The sequence below is a fragment of the Phyllostomus hastatus genome, unplaced genomic scaffold (genome assembly GCF_019186645.2).
Source record: "Phyllostomus hastatus isolate PE091 unplaced genomic scaffold, TTU_PhHast_1.1 phas_contig_64, whole genome shotgun sequence".
Classification (NCBI taxonomy): Eukaryota; Metazoa; Chordata; class Mammalia; order Chiroptera; family Phyllostomidae; genus Phyllostomus; species Phyllostomus hastatus.
In genome coordinates, this window is record NW_025333928.1 from 5,052,872 (window position 1) to 5,074,717 (window position 21,846).

A 21,846-nucleotide genomic window follows, 5' to 3' on the forward strand; every position below is an offset into this window, starting at 1 on the left:
GTGCCACGCCAACTATTGGGGTTCATGCACTCACACAGGCTCATGCAGGGTCATAGAGATGGGAAGAGACCACAGACAGAGGCAGGATCCTTGAATCATATAACACATGTGACAGAGCTGGTCAGACTTAGTTTAAAGACTAATTTTATTCCTCTTGCCCACATCGGAATCTGTTCCTGTAACCAGGTATATGAATACTCTGGGGGATCCTCTCAGACCCTGTTCAGGCCCATTCTCCTCCATCTCCCCACCACCCTTCTGCTGTGGGTTCACAGCTGCAGCCCTTGTGGGGAATTGCCCAGGGGTCTCTCCCAAGATGGTGCCCCTCCCAGAGGGTGGCCCACGGCCAAAGCTGGCTGACGTTGTCATGCGAAGGCCCCAGCTGTCAACTGGGGACAACTCTGAAGGACCATCTGAGCCCTGGCCCCCTTACTGTCAGCTTTGGGGCACCCTCAGCTCCTCTCTCTGGAGGTACCCGCCATAAACCTCGTCGAAGCTCACCTTCTCAGACTCTTCCCAGGGAGCTCAACGTATTAGCTGTAAATATGTAGAAATCGAGAGATGTAACATGCGGATCAGAGTTGCTATTCACCTTAACAAGCGGGAAACCTTGGCTGCCCAGGGCACACACCTCCCACTGCTAAGCCAGAGTGGGTGGCTGGGTTGTCCCGTCAGCCAAGTCCAACCACACACACCTCTCTTCCCTCACTGGTGTCACCTGCAACCTGGCATCGAAGGTGGTGATTCTTGCTTTAGAGCCCTTGGGGATGTGCGGGGTGCACCATTAACCTTTGGGAGGACAGACCATTTCCACCTCCTGTGCCCATGAAGGCCTGGGGGGGGAGGATAGTTGGAGAAGCTTTTCGGATGTGACCTGGGTGAGCAGGCTTATTTTGGCCAAGCTTGGGGGTCTCAGCTGCCTGGAAGGGAAGGAGGAGATGGGAGGGGCCCAACCAGCCTGGGTGGGGACAGAGGCCCACAGCACCAGCCCTGCCAACCCGAGTCTCCCCGTCTGCCCTGCAGCCTGCATGATGAACGTCCACAAACGCTGCGTGATGAATGTCCCCAGCCTGTGCGGTACAGACCACACGGAGCGCCGAGGCCGGATCTACATCCAGGCACACATCGAGAGGGACATCCTCATCGTGGTTGGTAGGTGCCCCCAAGGCAGGCGAGGGCAGGCTGGTGGCGGGATGGGGCTGTGTGAGGCTGCCTCCTGCTCCTGCATGTAGCCTTTCCTTGCTGCAGGCACCCAGCACTCTCTGGACACCTCAGGGTGGCTGGGCTCAGAGACTCCCCACTCCCCTCTCTTCCCCTCCCTTTCCCTCTTTCTTTCAGAATCTTTGGAGTGTGCAGTTCTAGTTCCTTTATTAAGATAGCAGAGAGGTCATGCTCTGGGCACTTTCCCAAACATTTCCAGTGGGAAGAATAGAATCTTGATGAGAAACACCTAATTTGGGAGAGTGTTGCACCTTGGGGAGGAGGAGGACGCAGTGTGTGCCCCTGGGAACTTCTCATGTATTTAAAATATTTCTTTCTTGCACCTGACGGTGCCTACACTGGTGTACTATTCTCTGTACTTTTGGTACTTGTGAAATAAGTACCAAACTTATTGGGGGTGCTACAGCCTGCTGGAGAGGTGCAGTGAGACTGGGCAGTGGAGGGCAGCGTGGCGTCTGCCACTCATGTAGTGGGCCGTTTCAAAAGTTCCTGGCTCTGACCTAGGAGCTCAGGCAAAGTGCAGGCCCGGCTGCAGTGCACTGGTAACTGTGCCACTGTAAAGCTGAGGTCAAACTGTACACTGAACTGGCTGAGAATGGGATATTATAGCTAAGTAACACAATTAAGGTTTTATGACTTGGTAACTTAGAAAACTGGTCGTGACAGGGATGGGTTTTGCAAAAAGTGGGCTGTTTCTGAGGTCCCAGAGTGGTTCAGTAGCTCTGATGTGCTGAGCCCTGGGCTGGGAGGGGCCTTAACTGCAACATACAAAAGTTGAAAAATATCCCCGTAAAATATAATTCGTTTTAAATTGAAGTTCTTGACAGTGAGCATTCATTGAATTGCCTTTCCCTCTAAAAGGAAGGCACGTGGCTGACTTCTTCCCACGGGGATACTTGGGGGTTCTGGGAGAGAATCCTTCAGTCACTTGTTCAAAAGTAGCTGGTTTTCTCCGTGGACTAAGCAAGCATCCTGGTGCTGAAGGGGCAAAAAAATGAGACCCTGCTGCCCTCTACTGTCAAATCCTAGGAACTACACAGGCTCAAATGTGTTACGGGAACTTTTCTGCAGGCCATCATTTGTTGAGGCAGTGTCTACGCCGGTGGACTCACTGAATGAACAGTGCTCCAAACCCCTCTTATCATGACGTCCTCAAGGTTCATCCATTGTTCCCACTCCAAAAAAGAAATGATAATTATGGGACGTGATGGATGATAGCAATCATATTATAATCTATAAATATATCAAATCCATACATTGTATACCTTAAATGTACATAGTGTTATATGTCAATTATATCTCAATTTTAAAAAGCTTACATGTTGTCTCTTTCATTACCCACAGCAACCTTGTGAAAGATCTACTGTGCTCATTTTATGAAGCTTTTGAGGCTCAGAGAGGTTATGCTTCCAGGAGCTTACTCCAAATAATCGTAAAAGTCTTCCCTCTTCATCACACATATGCTCTGGCTAATGGTTCTTAGGCAGTCCTAGTAGATGCCTCTGAATATTCATTTTCTGCCACTGCCCTACTGGAGAATACAAACTGGATGGTTTAAAAGAACAGGTATCTATTCTCTAAGTGTTCTGAGGCTAGAAGTCTGAAATCAAAGTGTCGGCAAGTCTGGTTCCTTTTGGAGGGCTCCGAGGAAGAATCTGGTCCTTGCCCCTCTCTTAGTTTCTGGTGGTTGCCATTAGTCTTTGCTGTTCTTCCCTCTGCCTGCATCGTCATTGCGATAATCTTTCTTGCATGTCTCTGTGTCCAAATTCCCTCTTATAAGGACACCAGTCATTGGATTAGGGACCCACTTGATTACATCTGCAAAGGCCCAGTTTCCAAATAAGGCCATGTTTACAGGTACTGGGGTTACTTGAATATATTTTTTGAGGGGATATGATTGAAACCACAGCAAGGGGAAAGGGAAGGAAACCTGAAGCTCCTTTGAAGTTCTGATAGCACTGATTGATAGCTGTGAGCATTGCAAACCCACTTTGTAGTTTTCTAAGTGCTTTGATGTTGGAACATCCAGTAGAGGTGGTGTGTTGCCCTCCCATGGAAGGGGAAACTAAGGCTCAGTGAGGCTGAACGACTTGCCTGGTGTCACATGCAGCACCTGGGCCTCCTGACTGCAGGTCGCTGTGCCCTGCTACTGCTCCTTCACCATGCTGGGCACAGTCTGGACTTGGCACAGGCTTGTTGGTTGATTGATGAGGAAAGAACCTCATGATTCGACTGCTGTTCTCTAAAAATAGAGCCAAGATGGACATTTTTGTCCAAGTGATTTATTGGGGCTGCTCCTGGGAGAAGAAGAGTGAAGACAGGGCAGGGGGAGGCGAAGTGAGAGTGTGATCTCTGCTGAAGACTAGCCTTAGCCTGGTGCCATGGATGTCTGGACCCAGCGTCCAGCACAGAGCCCCCTTCCCCCCCCACCCCCCTTTAAGGCCAGAGGGCCGTTCTGTGAGGATCAGTCAGAGCTGTGGTGCACGGAATTCTGTCTCCCCAAAGTCATATGTTGAAGCTCCGCCCCCAGTGAAATAGTATTTGGAGATGGGCCTTTGGGAAGTAATTAGGGCTGGATGAAGGCTCCCATGGTGGGATTTAGTGAGCAGCTTTGTAAGAAAAGGAAGAGAAGGAGATGTCTCTCTCTCTCTCTGACACGTGAGGGCACAGCAAGAGCCAGGAAGTGGGTTCTCACTAGGAACCAAGTTAGCCTGCACCTTGATCTTATTTCTTATTTTTACTTTTTATTTATTGATTTTAGATGAGAGAGAGAAAGAGAGAGAAGCATACATTTGTTGTTCTGCTTATGTGTGCATTCACTGGTTGATTCTTATCTGTGTCCTTTCCAGGGACTGAACCTGCAACCTTGGTGTATGGGGATGACACTCTAACCAACTGAGCTATCTGGCCAGGGCCTTCACCTTGATCTTAGCCTTTTAGCCTCCAGAATTTTGAGAAACAAAAGTCCATTGTTTAAGTCTTCCAGTCCATGGTATTTTGTTATAGGAGCCCTAGGTGACTAAAACAGTCAGTCTCTGCTGTAGGATGCTGGGGCTAGAGATGTTACCTCCTAGGCCAGGTGGCTTCCATGTGGCTGAGGGTGATTATCTGGACCTGGGAGCAACTGTGAGCCATTAACAGCCAGCACCCAGAGAAGCCAGGGGATGCGTTCGTCAGCTGGTGTGGAGGGAGCTGGGCAGGGTGTAGGGTACCTGGCTAGCCCTTTGATCTCCCAAGCATCCTTCTGGTTCCATGGTTGGGACTTCAGGTCCTTCCTCTTTGACCTCAGCCAGATAGATCAGAGGGCTCAAGACTGGGTGGGACCCTTCCCAGCAGTGCCAGGCCAGAAGTGGCCTGTGGTGTTTGTTGGATCACCTTCCTTCATCCAGATTGTGGAGGCACATTCAGTGTTGAGACTTTCCACTCGGCAGCCCAGGACACTCAGCCGTTTGCTCCGAATTCCACACACCACTTTGGAAATTCCATCCCATCTGGAGGCCACACCAGGCTGCAGGTGCTTCTGAAATATCTGACGATTTCCTCAGATATCCTCTGGCTACTGAAATCCAGGCTTTATATCTGCTGTCAGGGGTCTTGCAGGTCAAGATCAGAGTGGAAATCTGATCAGCTCTCCTTTTAAAAACTCATGACTGGTTCTCACTGCCCCTAGGGCAGTTGGTCTGCTGTGGTGGTCTCATGATCTAGTCCAGGGGTGTCAAACTCATTTTCACCAGGGGCCACATCAGCCTTGTGGTTGCCTTCAAAGGGCCGAATGTAATTTTAGGACTGTATAAATGTAACTACTCCTCAGCTGTTAAGAGAGAGCTCGGTGCTGCCGCCGGGTAGAAACAAGGTGTTGGGCCAAATAAAACAAGGTGGAGGGCTGGATTTGACCTGCGGGCCTTGTGTTTGCCACCTGTGGTCTAGTCTCTGTCTCTTCCCTTTTCTTCTAGTCCTTTATCCTCTGCCCCTACTATTAGGACATTGCCTATCCTACTGCCTCACTGCAGATGTTCATCTCTGCCTCTTGTTTCCTTCCAGCAGTCAACTCTGTCTCTTAGGTCTCAACTCATCGTCACCACCAGGGGCGCTTCCTCCAGCCCTCCCTTATTGTCAGCACTCGTAGTGTCCTGAACTTCAGCTGTGTCAGTGTCAGCTGTGGTTGTGTGGGGGTTGGTTAGTGTCTGCATCCCCCACTAGGCTTTAAGCTCCAAGAGAGCAGTTCTGTGTCTGCTTTGCTCATCATGCTTTCCCAGCACCTCATCGGATGGGCATCACTAGATGTGGGTGATAAGTGTGTAAGAAGGAAATACCACTTGAGATACTGACAGGTACCAGGACTCCATAGACGATGCCCAGATCACTGCCTTCTCAAGTGAGGGGCTGAAGTTCAGCAGATAATCTGTTTCACATCATTATTCTTATAGGAAGGAGACCATGCAGAAAATCTTAAGGACAGGTCCAAGGTAAACATCAAATGATAGTAGGACTAGGAACTAGTCCTGACTAGCCTTTGGAGCCGTGACTACCCCTGCTCCCTGGATGACGTGGAAAAGACACAGAGCAGTGGGGCCTCTAGAGCCACAGGAAGCCATATGGACATTGTGACGCCCCATGGAATTGCAGGAGCAGGCCATGCAGTGTCAGAGCTCAGCTCAAAGCTGCAAAGTTGATGAGCCCATGGCCCCACACATGTAACCCCCTTGCAATCCAGTGTCTCCTATTGACATAGCAGCTGGCATCCCATCATTCCCATTCCTGCCCACATTACAGCCAGACACAGCTCCTTAACCACATCTGTACTCAGACCCATCATTCTATCTTACAGAAGCTGGGGCTATTCTTTCAAAAAGTTGAAGGAGCAATATTTTTGAGGTTTCTCTTTGGGACTTCCATTCAGTTTTCTTACCCTTTTATTGCACTATATAAAAACTTAGACTGAAGCAGCTCCCAGAAAGATGTAGCTACTCCTACATTGCTACAAGATTTAGCAATATTGTGGTATTTAAATCCATATCAAGGTCTGACATTCACACATCAGAAGAAGAAAGCACCATAGAGACATAATTTATGACAGGCTATTGGGGGAAGTTGAGGACCACATCTGCCAATACTTTAGATTCTAAAAGAGGTTTTAAAAGCACTGTTAGGAGAAAGGAAACAGGTGCTGAAGGCTCACAGAAGACCCTCTTGCTATTTAAGGAACTGTTTCAAGGTAGAGAAGGTTTTGAGATCATGGGAACTCTAACAAGGGCAAAAGAGTACAAGAAAACCTTTGAGGGCCCCTCCCCTTGATACCAACATGGGTACCTTCCTTCTAAAACCAATATGGCTGGGCAAGACCAAACTAGCAGAGGGCGTCTGGGGGTTGGGTGGGAGGTGGGGTGGTTTGGAGTGATTAGGCGTTTACAGCATGAGAAGGGTGGCACATCACAGGTAGCAGGGTAGGATGGGCTCAGTAAGCACAAGTTTTTATCCATCCATTCATTCATTCAGACCCAGTGACAGTGAGACCTGGTTCCCGCACTTGGGGAGCTCACAGGCTAGGGGCAGATAGACGTAGATGACTACATAGATTGCAGTGTGGCAGGTATTGTGATAGTGCCACGGGAAGTCTTGGAGGGACACCTGAAGCTTTCAGAAGGAAGCCATGGCTGAGATGAGTCTGTAGGAGATATGGGAGTTACCTGCATGGGGCAAACTGTGTCAGGGTAAATATGAAAAATAATGCTAGCTATGTTTATTGAGTACTTATTGCATGCCAGGTGCTTTACATAGATCAACACATTAGTCATCTGAACAGTCCTCTGTCACAGGTATTAATATTACCCCATTTTACATGTGAGGAGATGGAGGCACAGGGCCCGAGAGGGTCTCAGGTGCAGCCCAGGAAGTCTGGCTCCACAGCCCACAGTCTCACCGTGGGGCTGTGCTCCAGGCAGAGGGAGTGCGTGACCCAGCACGTGGAACCCAGAAATGGCTGGAGACATGGGAGACTGTTAGCCTTGAATGTGGCTTGCTTTTCTCTGGATATAAGCTCCTTCTGAATCTACTCTCTCACTCTCCCAGTCATCCACTCATTCATTCAACACTATTAATTGAGTCTCCAGTGCTTGCTGAGGACAGTCGAGACTCTTGGGGTACATCAGGGGACAAGGCAAATCTCTGCTTGGACACACGTCACAACCTGGCGTCTTGCTAATTCCCTGGGATCCTTGGGATCTTTTCTTGACTTTCTTCCTTTTTCAGCCATGGAAAATCTCCTTCTTTCAGGTTAAAATTCACTGCCTTTTGAGTTTCTTTTACAATCCTCTCCTTCAGTGTGGTTTCTTGTTAGACGCCTCTGAGTTTTGGGAATTTGAAACACGAAGCCAGAATGACCTGGAGGCTGTTTTGGCTATTTGCCCTTCCACACACTTGCCCTGAGCTGGCTCTCTGCTTTAAAGGGAAAGAGAAGCGGGGAGGAAAATGGAAATGTAATGAAGAAAACTTCAGATGTTTTACTATCTCAAGAGTATTACTCAGCCATGTATCTATGGCAGGGATAGAAAATGTTCATAATTTAGGTTGCTGGGGGCCACCAGGGGGCAGTCTCTGCCTTTAAAGCCATTCCTCCCCAAAGGCTCCCTTTGAGGAGTTGCTTAGGCCTTGTGCAAAGGAGCAAAACCACATCGCCATCATTGTCCACAATGGAAGGCATTGCAGAGGACAGCTCAGCTGTTCACTGAAGTCCAGGGAGAGGAAATAACTTTTCAAGGCCACACATCATAGAGTGGGGACAGGACCCATTTCTTCCGGATTCTCCTCCTACCCCAACCTTTTATTATAAACAGTGTCCAATGTACACTTTTCCTTCATACACAGTAAGGAAGATTCTTACTGGTACAGCCACCTCTAGATTTTGCCATTACCTTTACTGTACTTGCTTAATCAGTATCCATGCATCTAAGTCTCCGTCTATCCATCACCTTATTTTTGATGCATTCCAAAGTAAGTTAAGGACATTAAGTCTCCCCTCAATACTTCAGCATCAACTAGAACTCAAAACTTGTTTGCAGCTTTGGTTTTGCTTTTGAGATGAAATATATACACAGTAAAGTGTACACATCTTAAGGTTCCAGTGGCTAAGTGTTGTCAGAGGTGTGCTACTGGGCAGCCTCAATCCTGGTCAAATCAATCCTCTTTTTTTGCTGCAACAGATGCCACTGGGGCTCTGGGGAAAGCTGGGAACACCATCCTAAGAGCAAATTGCCCTGTGCGTGTAGACATGCATGCACCCCCACACCCCCATAAGCTCTGGAAATTGGGGGACCATGGTACCCAAGGGTCTTCAGACTACATCATACTTACGAGTAGTCAGATTTTTTAAAAGAAATTTCAGTGTAGTAAAATTGGTTTTTGAAAACACTTTGTTGTGTTCTCATTGGAGAGAAAATTCCCGTAAACAAACTCAGTGAGACACCCATGTGGTTTTGCTTTTCTCTTCAGTGTGTTTGTAATGAAGAAGCCGAGTTAAATCATATCTCCATCTAGGGCATGCTAACTGTCTCTCTCAGTGCACTGTAGATACTTGTTTGCACACCCCCTGGGACCCAGGCCAGGACCCCCTGCCCACTCTTCCTTTGAAGCCTTTGGCTTGTGAAGAGGTAGGTCAGTGTCATGGACACTGAAGGAGATGGAGCTGATTCGAGGAGACGGAGGGAGCTGAGGTCTTTCCACTCAATGTTCCTTCTCTTCTTCCCTGAATGTTGAAGTCTCATAAGAATAATCAGGTCCAGACCACTATCCAAGGACCCCAGACATTGGCATGTGCTGGGAATACATGCTGTTCCTTAAAATTCCTGGTGAATTGCATCGATGGGGCATTGCCAGGATCTGCAGGCCTGTGGCTTGTCACCAGCTTTAGGGGAAGTGGCCTAGCAACACTGATTACAAGATGTATGCGTGTGCACACTTAGACTCTCACATTACGCTTTGGGGAATTTATCTTATTGAAATGAAGCACAGCAAGCAAAGAAATAAAGGTCTAGAACAAGCATGTTTGTTGATGTTTGGTTTGCAGTGGCAAAGAATTGGAATTGCCTAATTAGGGTGTATCCATTTTATGGGATATTGTTACACAGTCTTTGAGAACAGTGAATTAAAATGGATGTGTGGGACTTCTGTGGAGCTGGTCATGCTCTGTTTTTTGATAGGGAACTGGTTACACAGATGTATTCAGTGAAAAAGTATCTGACTATATCATTATGATTTGTACACTTTTTATATGTGTAGGATACTTCATATGATACTTTTATTATTTAAAAACTTAAATAATAAAAATTCTAAATAATTGAAAACCAAAATGAGACACTAAAAGGTCAGAACTATAGCTAATGGCCTGGGGCAGGGGTTGGCAAACTATGGCCTATGGGCCAGATATGGCCTGCTGCTTGTTTTTGTAAATAAAGTTTTGTTGGTGCACAGCTACACCCATTCACTTCCATATTGTCTCTGGCTGCTTTGGTGATACAATGGTGAGTTTACTGAGTGGCTGTGGCAGAGCCTGTATGGCTTGCAAAGCCTAAAATATTTACTCTTTGGCCCTTACCGAAAGCACTTGCCCACCCACGACCTGGAGCACCATCTCTGATGCATTATTAAGTGAGAGGGTTAGGTTGCACAAAAAGATACTTAGTTTGGTCTCATTTCAAAGAAATAAACAGCCACAACAGACACTTCCTATGTGTTAAGTTATGTTTGTGTGTTTTTGTAAGGGTGGTTAGCAAGGTGTGGAAGGCTCCAGACGAGGCTGTAAACACTGGGATTGCAGAGCAAGTGGGGAAGTAGGGATGGAGAGAGGCTGGTTGGGGAAGGGGTTGATGCCATGTTTCTCTACCAGTTTTAGGAATTGTTTCTCTGGTTGTAATAAACACATCACTTTTGTCATTTTTTGGAAAAAGACCCAGGAAAATTCTAAGCAGGAAAAGCTGTTTTAAGTACATGTTCCCAGCAACCATAGCTGTGAAAATCAAATGGGTGACACCAGGGGCGGGGGGTGTCTGTGACTTGGAGGAGTGCTGGGGCACCTCCAGCTTGGGCAGAGCTGAGCCTGGGCTCTGCCTGGGGTTTTGGGTTTTCACTGTCACAGGCATGTGTCGTGTGTAGCATCCATCCCATGAGCTGGGCCTGCTCTCTGACATCATAATGTTGGCCTTTTGATGGCTTTTTGCAGCCCTTGTCACTAGCGTCACCCTCACTGATGCCCCAGGAAGTGTGTCTACTCTGTTCCTTGCTTGGCTGCCTATACTAATGCCCTCACCCTGTCCTGACTCTAAATTCTTTGACTCACAAAACTCAAATACTCCAGTGCTCTTCCCCGCTGTGTGGCCAACCCAGGCCTCAGAGTTTCTTTTGGAGAGGCTCACACTCCAAAACTGGCCAGCCTCGGCTACCCTCCTTGCAGTCTGCGGAACAGAGGCATCAGCGTCACCTGGGAGCTGGTTAGAAATGCAGGGTCTCCCGTTCCGTCTGGGCCAGCTCAGTCAGAATCCCCAGGTAATTCGCATGTGCTTTAAAATGCCATAAAGTTCCTTGCTGCAGCCAAGGCAATGGGACAGGATGATGTGTCTCTCTACCAGGTGGCAGGCTTTCCCTTGCTCTGCTGCTGCAAGGGGGGAGGGGCACTACAGGTGGATGTGCCTGGGGTGGCATGAGCCATCCAGCCTCACTTTGGCAATGGCACTTTAGAAACCATAGAGCCTTGGTGTCAGTATTTCAGCAGCCAGAATCCCTGTGGATTTCCTCTGTGGTGGCCTGAACCTATTCATATGCCCCAGGATAAGACTCATGCAGCTGGATCCCCTGTTTCAAGCCATTCTTGTAAAATGACCCCAAGCCTCCCTCCCCTGCTTCCCTGGTGTCTCCTACCACCCGGAGGAGAAGGCATTACCTTCCAGTCAGTAGCCCAAGCCTGCTTTTCTCATTGACTGGCTGTAGGCATATACTAACTATAGGCTATAGGCCAGTACAGGCTGTGATCACAGGGCCTGAGTGTGGGCTTTGGAGTCAGGCCTAGGTTTGAATCCTGGCTCCCGCTTACCCTTGTGGGCAAACCATCCAGGCACCTGCTGTCATGGGTCCTGCATTTTTTCTAATGACAGAAATGAACAATAAACAAAGTACCTTTAGATAGTGAGAAAGGCCCTAAAGAAAGTAAAAGAAAATAGTCATGTGATTGAGAGATGTCTGTGGGTCATTGGCAGAGATGATGGCCTTGGGTTGATACCTGAATGATGAGCAAGAGGGAGCCAGCTTGCTGAGAAAACAGCACACCAGGCAGAGGGAACAGCACAGGCAAAAGCCCTGTGGGAAGAGAGGTGGGCCTGCGCAGTTGAGAAACCGACAGAAAGTGGAGTGGCTGGAGCCCTGTGATGGGGGGCTGGGGCATGAGGCTGGTGGGTAGACAGGAGGCCAGGTAGGCCCAGTGAAGGAGCACTATGGGCTGAAGGTACCCCAGGTTGCTCCCGGGAGGAGGCAATATGGGTACAAGATAGAAGGATGAGCTCTTATTACTATACTGCAGACAAGAGCAAGAACGACAAGAACACTTATGATAATGAGGGTCAGGCTCTAACTAGAGCTGGTGGAATTGAGGGCATTCAGAAGACTTTCCCAGTCATCTCATGTAATGCTGTCAACAACCCTATAGATAGTAACTAGTATTATCTCCATATTACAGACAAAGAAACGGAGGCAGAAAGAGAGGTTCAATAACTTGCCCAAGTCACACAGCTAGGAAAAGGAAGAGCTGGGACTTGAACCCAAGTATTGATCCCAGAGCACCATGCTCTGGGACACCCTTGATTCTGCCTTCATCCCTCAGTGGTGGGCTGGTGATGGTGGATATCAGCCATAAGCATCCCTGATAGAATCCTCCTCACAGCCTCAGCTGTTAGGGCAGCTCTTTTCATGCTGCAGAAGAGGAAACGAAAGTGCAGAGCTGATGCCGTGTGCTGACAGAGATTTTCTCATAGAGCTCCATTTTCCCGACACTCCCGCTTGCCCACTCTCCTCCTTTGGGTGTGAGAGAGACAGTGTTTGCTGGCCTGTGAAGCTGGCGATGATGCCATGTCACCACATTGGCCTGTCTTTTGCAGAAAGGCAGACTTCATTGGCCAAAAGATGCTTGCTGATTTTCCAGCATGTGAGCAGTAGATAGATGAAGAAGGTCTTTTCTCTAAACATTGCTGTGGTAGGGCCAGGGGCTGGGTTATTGGACACAGGCCACCCTGCCTGCTTAGAAAGTAAGGAATGCCTGGTTAGCTTGGGAAGGTAAAATGAGGGTTGTACCCACTTTACAGTCATGGAGAGGATTCCACAGCAGGTCTATGTCAAGGCTTTAGAACACTGCCTGCTACAGCGGATGCCATGTGTTTACTCTTCTAGTCAGATTGGTTTGCCCAGCCCTTATGAATTTCTTGGCTGATTTTTGGCTGTTTTGCCAAATGTGAGGTTTCCTGTTGGTGGCCTTCTTATTTCCTCCCAAAGTGGCCATGTGAACATGTGGTTTCCTGAGAGAGAAGTCCAGCTTCCCAGACACCCTGCCAATGCTGGGCAGGCACAGGGAGCTGTCGCCAGGGGCATTCTCCTTGGCCATGGTGTATCCTGGAGATCTTACAACACTTAAGACATTATCTTTTATAAGGCAGTGAGGCATTTGGGGCTGCTCACTGGGGCTACATGGCTCTGCCTAGTGTGGCCTGAGAGAGGGTATCTGCCCAGTTAGAGTATTCAGGGGACCTGGTTTCTAAGCTGGTTGCTTACAGACACTTGCAATGATATCTGCAGCCAACATTTACTAAGCACTTACTACACGCCAGGTGCTGTAAGGGGACCATCTTATGTAATCGTCACCTTGAGCCTTTGAAGTTTTACCCCCATTTCTTTTTTTCAGGAGAAGCTGCAGTGGGGAGAGGCTGAGTAATTCATTTAAAGTTGCACTGTTATAAACCCTGGGATTTCAAAGGCTGGGCTGTCTGCTTCCAGGGCCTGTGCCTGTAACAACTACCCTGTCCTGCCTCCTTGAGTACTCTGGGGCAGCCATAGCACAAGCAAGCTGGTAGGATTGAGGGCATTCAGCAGGTGAAGGGGAGAGAGACAAAAGAAAGTTCACAGCAGTTCTTTTGAGAAAGCATTCTCACAAATAAAAAGGTGCTCACTGGGTGTTCAGGTTATACTGGGAAGTGTCAGCATACTGAATGGTTTGAGCATGGTGGAGGGGCAGGTCTTCATGGGAGACCAGCTTATCCCCGGGCCTCTGGATGCTGGGCCTCTGGAGGCCCCTGTCTGTAGGGAATCTGAACCACTCTGAGGACCATGGAACAATAGTTTACTGGAATAGTTAGACATTACACAGGCTTGGAGAAGCTAGGCACAGGAAGGTCTGAAAGGACAAGTCAAAAGGTCAGAGGAAAAGCAATGGTCTAAGCAGACAGGTTGGAGTTGGTGGGGAATCCAATAAGCCAGACACATCAAGCTGCTGAAGTCGATATTGATTAACTTTGTGAAACTTCTACTAGTTTCTTCCCATGGGTCATGCAGTACAGGTGTGCTGACAGCCTTTTATTGATCTGATGACAGTTCTTAGGCACCCCAGAATCTTCATTCCTAGGTGAAGCTGCCCCAACTCCTTCAGCCATATGCCATCTAATATGTGACCCACAACCCACAGCTTCCAGCACCATGAGACATAGCGACAGTGTCCCTTCCCAATCTCCTCCTGGATAACCCTCCAGTTGGAGCAGCTTTCTTATCAGGCATGATGCCCCAGTTGTTAGGGAAGCTTCCAAGTTGGCAGAGGAGGAAAGGGTTGGTGCCTCCCTGATTCTAGATCAGTGGCTCTCAACCTTCCCTTCTGCAGCCTCCTATCCTGTTCTGTTCTCTTTCCTTTAAGAAGTCCTTTGAGAAAAACCATCTGGACTCTCTCAGTTGATGTCATTGACCATTGATTAATGTGTCAAAACACACCATTTGAACAACACCATCCTAGACAACGTAGTTCTATTTCTGCATCTTGAGATGACTTTATTCTTTTTGGGGGACTTGAGGTAAGGCCAGCCACATCACACTGTTGGTTTACTTTGGGTGTACAGTCAAACCTCATGCCTACACCACCAGGTGCTGCTAGTCTACATTTCCCACATCCTTGCACAACATTTTAGAGGGTTTGTCAGACTTAGGGATGAGCCAGATGCGTTCCATCTTGTTGGGTGTGGCCCTTTGCTCTAGGGCCATGCTATGAACTCTTGTGTCCACCCAGTCTTGGCCAGTGTCTTCCGGATGTCACTTGTATTAGGTCTGTGCCCTTTCCCTACCTCTCCCCATCTTTCTGTCTATTTTATTTGGTTTATTGTAAAGTATAGACCTTACAATTCAAGATGGGGAGACCAACGATCAGGAGACTATGGCCACTGAAAGGGTAGTTTACTCCTTGTGGTTCCCAAGAGGAGGAGCAACCCATACCATGCAGGGCCTCATGGGGGTGGTCAGGAGGCAGAGGGAGTGGGAGGGAAACGTGGGCACAAGTCTTTGTTTTGGTTTCATGGGAGGAATGGGTGAGGTGGTGTGCATAAGCTTAAGGCTGGCTACCCAGAATAATTTCAGTGGGCTCTGGAGTGCAGGGGCATGTCTAGTTGCCTGGTGCCTGGTGCCTGGTTCTGGGGCACTCACTGCAGGAAATAGTGACCCTGAGTGCAAGAGTGCCATAAAGCAGGGAGTTGGGGTGGTTGGTTTGTATGTGAAAGATGGACCTCCAGCTGAGTCTTCTGTTGTCTCTAGGATTTGACTGGCCTGGGCAGGGCAGGCTTTCTGGGATTAGCAAGGAAGGCCCCAGATGTCTAAGTATCAGAAATACAAATAATTAAAAAGCTGTAACTAAGACATTTAAACTACTTTTATTTAATGCTATTATCAAACTAGTACATGTATAGAGGTTAAAAAAATCTCAGTGTGCATTGCAGAGCTCAGGATGAAAAGCAGTGACCCCTGCCCCATCTGAGTTCTGGTCATTGGAGTAGTCCTTCTCCAACCCGAGCAGGCCTCAGGGTTGTCTGGACAGTTCTGGGAATGTGGGTTTCTAGCAAGTTCCAGGGGACTATGCTCTTTTTCTGGTACTTCAAGTCTGCATTTTAATGATAGGCTCCATCACTGTTTCAGTTCACCACTCCATGGCTCTGACTTCCTGAGCAGGACTGAGCCCTCTGACACCAGCCCCTGTCTCCCCTCCCCCACATAGCTATAGCCCAGGTGGGGTTCACTCATTGGGCAAACAGGATCACCCTTGAGCATCTTGTAGGAGTCAGGTACTGACCCTAGTCACTGGGACTTGTCAGAGGACAAGACAGAGTCCTGCCCTCATGTTCAGGACTCCACAAGATTTTCCTGTTAACCAGATAGACTATGGAGCCCTGTGGTTACTGTCACAACTACTCAAGTCTGTGACTGTAACAAGAAAGTGCCAGAGATGTATGTAAATGAATGGGTGTGGCTGTGTTCCCACGCAACTTTATTGACAAAAGCAAGGGTGAGCTGGACCTGGCCCTCTGGCTGCCTCTGCTGTAGTGTGAGACAGTGAAGTAGGTAACTAACTGGGACATACAGTAGATTGGATGGTGAGTGTGAAGCAGAAAGTAAAGCAGAAAAGGAGGATAGTAAGTACGGGGGAGGAAGCAGGAATAAATTTAGATATGGCAGCAAGGAAAAAGTCACTGAGATGGGGACATTTGTGTGAAGACTCTTGCAGGAGATGAAGGAGGAAGCCAGGGCACTGCCTGGTAGAAGAGCATTTCAGGCAGAGGAGCAACCAGTGCAAAGGCCCTGTGGCAGAAGCGTGCTCAACATGCTTGAGGAAGCAGCAGGGAGGCTTGGGCATCTGTGTGGAGTGAGCCAGGGGGAGGGGAGTGTGAGAGGAGGTCAGAGGTGATACAGAGGCAGCTGCTGAGACATTTGTCATGCCTCAAGTCATTTTAATAGTATCTCTAAGTTATAAATGCACAACTGCATTTCTTGTTTCTCAACTATAGGCAGCATCTCCTGACTTTCTATTTTGTAAGAGGTACTAGGTATTGTACCAGGCACTTTTCCATGCATTATATAATTTAGTTTGTCTGAGATAGATACTGATATTACCCCAGCCTATACAGGAAGGAAACTGAAGCTCAGAAAGGCGAAGTGACTTGGGTAAGGTCACACAGCTAGCAAATGCCAGAGCTGGGATTTGACCCCTGGTCTGCCTTCATATATAGAGACAGATCTTGGTGCCCACATTATACTGAAAGACAGTGCTGTAAACCTTCAAGGATACTGAGAAAAACCTGTGGCTTTTGAACAACAGAATATAAAACCTTGGCCAAGGAGTGGTGTGGGTGTATCAGTCAATGCAAAGAGGAACTATTCTGAGAGAGGGGGAAGGTTCTTTTCTGTAGGCACTCTGACCACATGCTGACAGCTCATTCCTGTGCTGCTGATACAGTTGGACACTCTTAGCACAAGACCTGCATGCAATTAGTCTAAATCATTCTAGTGCAGTCTCTTGGAAATATTTGGAATTTTCTCTCTGTCTGGCCTTGTCTATGATGTAAGCCTAGCTTTATTTAGTTGGCTGTCCATTCTGGAATAGTGTGGTCTCCATCTATGTACATCACTCTGGTCTAATTGGTCTTGTTTCCCTGGAGGGCGCAGGCTGCTGTGTGAGCCTGCCATGCAGATACTCCTTCTCCCCCTCGGATAGCCCCCACCTCCAAACAGGGTAACAGAGCTGGAGTCCTGTTAAGTATGCGATGCAAATGAGATGCAAATGAGGGCCTGCATTGTCATGGGCCTGGAGGTCAGAGCTCTGGGGCCTTTTGTCCCCCTCTTCATGAAGAGGCTGCTAAACCTGACAGTTCCTTTAAGAATCATTTCTCTCTACCAAAGGACTCTTAATGAGAGCAGAGTCTGACTGCTCCTACATCCTTTTCAGATACCTGGTGATTGGAGGCTGGAGAGAGAGCTAGCTTTCCATGGGCTGTCACATGCCACTGAGTTATCATCAGCTGCCTGCTGGGCTCTGAGAAGTGCTGGGAAGGAAGGGAGGTGGCGGGTTCCTGCCCACTATTGTCTGTTCCTTCCCCTGGAAAGGCAGCCACGGATAGCTGGGTTGAGGCTCCAGGGGCCTTGCGGCCCTCCCTGGGTGCCAGCTTCAGCTCAGAAAATGGATCTCTGCAGTAAGAGCTGACAGCCTGTCTCCACCTCCTCCCTCCAAGAAGAGAATCGATGATCCTTTGATTTTATGTCTTCTAATCTAACCTACTGTCTTCACTTGTAGCTTGAAAAATCCCAGTTCAAGTGGATTTTAAATTGAGAAAAGTGACCCAAATGGGAGGAAATTATGGAACGGTTAGTGGAGAACTACATGGGGACATATTCCCAGAGAGCAGTGGATGCAGAGGACACTCATGTGGCATTTTCTGCTTATCCTTGTTTTGTGGGGATGTGCACAGTACAACTCCCTTGACAAAACCGTTATAATCTCTCTCTAAATATTAGCATAAAATGCATACAAACAAGGATGTCCAAATGTTAGGCAGTGTTGAGCTCTTTCACTGTATTAATACATTTTATCTCCATGTGCAGGTGGGAAACTGAGGCTCAGGGAGCTTAACTAACTTGCCTGAGGTTGTTTGGCTAGTAAGTAGCAGAATTGAAGTTTGATCCCAGGTTATTTGAGTACTTAGCCATTGTGGCAAATTGAGGATTTAGGGATTGAAATGGCAGCTTAACTGAGGATGAGCATGCTTCCGTTCAGTCTTGTAGCAGAAGCACAGCTCCCTTCCTCCCCTGAGTGTGGTCCTCCCTGGGCCAGGCTGTGATTTCCCCAGCGTCCTTGTGAAGGCTTCATGGCCTTCGGCTGGCTTGAGCTCATCACTGTCTCTGCCTGTCATTAGCTTCAGAGACAGGTCCCAGGGTTTGTGGGCTGGCTACAGGATCCTCTAGAGGTGGGGGGGGCGGTGCGGGGGGTGATGGATAGGCAGATCCTGGGCTTGAAATTGTTACAGAACAAACAAGGGGGGCCTGGGACGATATACTATTATTGAAAGAAGGCTCCAGGTCCGTTATGTCCGCCGCCAGAGGAAAGACGTCTCTCAATGCCAGAGATTTGTGAAAAGGAAAGGAAATGTTTATTTAATGCTATACAAACTTTAAGTAGTGACCTAATGTCTTTATCAAAAATCCTAAAGTCTCTAAAAACACCCACAAACAGACACAGTCCTTCCTTCCTTCCCCCTTTGCCCAGCCCAGAGTACCATATCTGAGGAAAGGAAATAGAAGTCCATGGCTCAGGCAGCCCTCTGGTTCTTCCCAGTTAGTACTACATCTCGACTGGGAGACCTCCCTGGGTTCCCGGCACCCTCAGCTGAGTGGCCGGGATCTCTGCTAAAATCAGGCAGTGGTTCCCCCTTCTAAAGCTGCGGGGGTCCCCACTCTGGCAAAGGCACGTGGTCCTCTCTCAGGGCTGTGGGAAGGGAGAGTCCCCACTCTATCAAGGCCATGTGGTTCTCCCTCAATGGCTGCCGTGTCTGGGTTTAAATCCCTGCGCCAATCTTCTTCTGCAGCCCCATTTCTGACTCCTCCTACACTTGGGCACATTTGCCCTCAATCTGCTGTCTTCTCCAGCTTTTCTGGTCGCCATCATGGGTCTGGGCAGGTGTGACCCCATGTCCTGGAGCCAGTCTTCTCCCAGCTCCCATGCAGGCGCTGTAACTCAGGGGACCTGCCCCCAGTCCCATCTTGGTGGGGAGATCCCTTTCCATCCCCCTGGCCTTGAGCCTGGCCATAGCTATTTAGCATATTTAAGCAACCAGCCAAAGGCTATAGGTATGTTAAATGACCACGCCATGGATTAGCTGCAAAGCTGCCCTGCATGTTCTTGCTCTGTGTGCCCCTTCCCCCCAACTCACACCTGTGGGGGAAGGGGTGAAGACATCTTCAAATCTCCTGGACACCTTGAGTTCTGGACCCCATTTCAAATGCCTATTTGGGGTCCCCCCTCTTGGCTGCACCCTGTAACAAAATGTCTCCAGACTTCTGTAGGGGCACTACTGCCCCCTGGATCTCTAGGGAGGGGGCTGTTTACTGGGGCTTGGGGTCTGAAAGTTAATGTGAAAGGCCTATGTCCCTGGGCTTGCCATCTGTGTGTCATGAGACCATGCATAGCACATTGGTAGGGACTAGACTCAGTTCTCAGCCACAAGCACCTTCAATGTGTTTGTCTGCATGTGTTTATAGTAGAAAAAATGGAGGTGGTGGTTATAATGGTTTTGATGCTCAGTGTTCAACAAATGTCTTTGAAAAGCAAAAATCTAACAAGAAGACAGAACCTTGTCATCAAATGTCATTCAGCTGTGGGTCCGTGTTTTGGATTGTGCCACCCCTGCCCTTCCCCAGCAGGGACAGTTTGGGGAAGGGAAAGGGACACGGGTGCTTTGTGGTCTCATTAGATCTGCATGACAACCCTGTGAGATAATGCCTATTCCATACCCACTATCATTCTGATTTTACAGAGAATAAAATGCAGCTCAGAGAGGTGAATTTATTTGCTGCAAGTCCCACAGCTAGTGAGTGATGGGGCTTGAATTAAATCTAGATATGACTGATCATAAACCTAAGCCCTTAATGCACAGCATTCCTGGGAAATACAAACATACTCCCTTTCAGACTCCATTCAATCCTTCTTTCATTCATTCTTGCCATTGTTCTTTGAGTGTCTCCCATAAGCTAGGCCATTTGCCAGATACTGTGAGGCTCTGTGAATGAATATGACCCTTTATACATGGACTGTACCACAACCCACTAGGAGAGGGAGAGGAGGAGAGAACCTACTGTAAAAGGGGCGTGGGTGAAGTGATAACCTAGTGTGAAGGGAAGTGCTGTGGGAGGTGCCCAAAGATCACAAATGAATTCTAAACCATGGGGCGAGGAAAAGCTTCACAGAGTCAGGGGCAAGGAGTTAGTTCTGGATGCTGGAGGAAAACTCACCCCCCTGCTAGGACTCAGCTAGGTACTTTGTCTGTTTTATACTTTGAAAGATGAATAGAAGCTTTCATGGGCTTTTGCCCTCTGAAATCCATTCTTCACACCCAGCCAGAGGCAGGAATCATTGAAAAATGCAAATTGGACCATGTCACTCCCCTCTTAAACTACTGGAAGGCTTGAGCTAAAAGGCTTCTCAGAGATTTCAGTTGAAATCAGAACCCTCATTCCTGCTCTGAGACCCTGCAGGGTCAGGTCCTCTCCTAGACTCTCTCTCCAGCTTCATTTCTCTTTTTCCTCTTATCATGATGTCTTTGTTTCTGCTCTCTCAAATGACTTATCTTCCTTCTTGCTTTTGTTCTTCCTTCAGTCCTCATTGTTTTCCCTTGAGTTCTACATGTCCTGGTTATGCCTTTAGCTGTCCACCTCAGTGTCACCTTCTCAGAAGGGCCACTCCTGAACCTTACCCAGGGAAACCTTTCCCTGTCTCTCTCTATCCCTTTCCCCTGTCTCATATTGTCTTCGTGTGTGACATGTATTTGTCATGTTGTTTGTTTATTTGCTTCTTACCTGTTTCCCTACACTGGGTGAAGGCGAAAACCTACCTTATTTTTCATACCATTGTATGCTAGTACCTAGTACCTAGTGACATGTGCAGGTATATGACAAATGTTTGCTGAATGAATGGTTAAATAGCTGGAAAAGTACGTTCAATAGATGGACTGTCAGGCTGACGGAACCACAAGAGGGAAGGCCCACGGGCATAAAGGGACAGTGGTTTTAGTGTGTGTTGAGACTACAGAGTGTATCTGTGAGGACTGATCAAGGCCAGGTCACAGAAGATCTTGCTCATGCATTCTGGGGATTTTGGACATTATTCAGAGGTAGGTGAAAGAAACTCTGGGAGCAGTCATAATTGGATCTAGACAGCATTGGTGACAACAAAAAGGAAGGATGTCAGTAGGGTGGATGAGATAATGCACATTTGAATTAAGAAAGTAACCATCAAAGTGGATTTATTCTCATCTGAGAATAAATTGATGTGGAGAATCAGGGAGAGGATGGAGGAACCAGGGATTAAGCCAGATTTGTGGCTCAGGAAGATGTATGGGTAGTGGGTATGACGAATAATCATGGTTAGAAGTCAAAGCAGGTTGCTTGGAAGGTTTTGTGTAAGGTTGAGTCTGAGATATTTTGGGGTTACAGGGGCAACTTATATCCAGTAGGTGGATGGAGATCCAGTTCTGGAAACAGAGCTAAGACTGTAGATTCAGACACTAGCAGCCTAAGAGTAGAAGCTGCAGCCATTGGACGTGTCAAATACAAGAGAGTGGAGAGGTGGAGGAGCAGCATGGTTGGCACCTCAAGAAATGGAGCCACTTTGGGGTTAGTAGAGATAGAGAAGCCAGTAGAGGAGAACTAAAAAATGGTGTATGTAGAGGAAGAAGGGAAACCACAGCAGTTGAGGGTCACAGGAACCAAAGAAAGAGAGAGTTCAAGAAAGTAGGCATGGCCAGCCACTGGATGCTACCAACTGGTAATGGTAGGGAAAACAGGCTAATAATTGAGACAGTC

At 48.0% G+C, this 21,846-nt stretch overlaps 1 protein-coding gene across 3 annotated transcripts in view; it reads left to right on the forward strand.

Annotated features, from left to right (window-relative positions):
- PRKCB (protein kinase C beta) overlaps positions 1–21,846 on the forward strand; it is a 340,114-nt gene that overhangs the window by 188,324 nt on the left and 129,944 nt on the right. For all 3 annotated transcript variants that reach the window (XM_045848918.1, XM_045848917.1, XM_045848919.1), the window contains one exon: positions 1,024–1,152. In XM_045848918.1, coding sequence (XP_045704874.1) covers positions 1,024–1,152 — 129 coding nt within the window. The remainder of the gene's footprint in view (positions 1–1,023; positions 1,153–21,846) is intronic.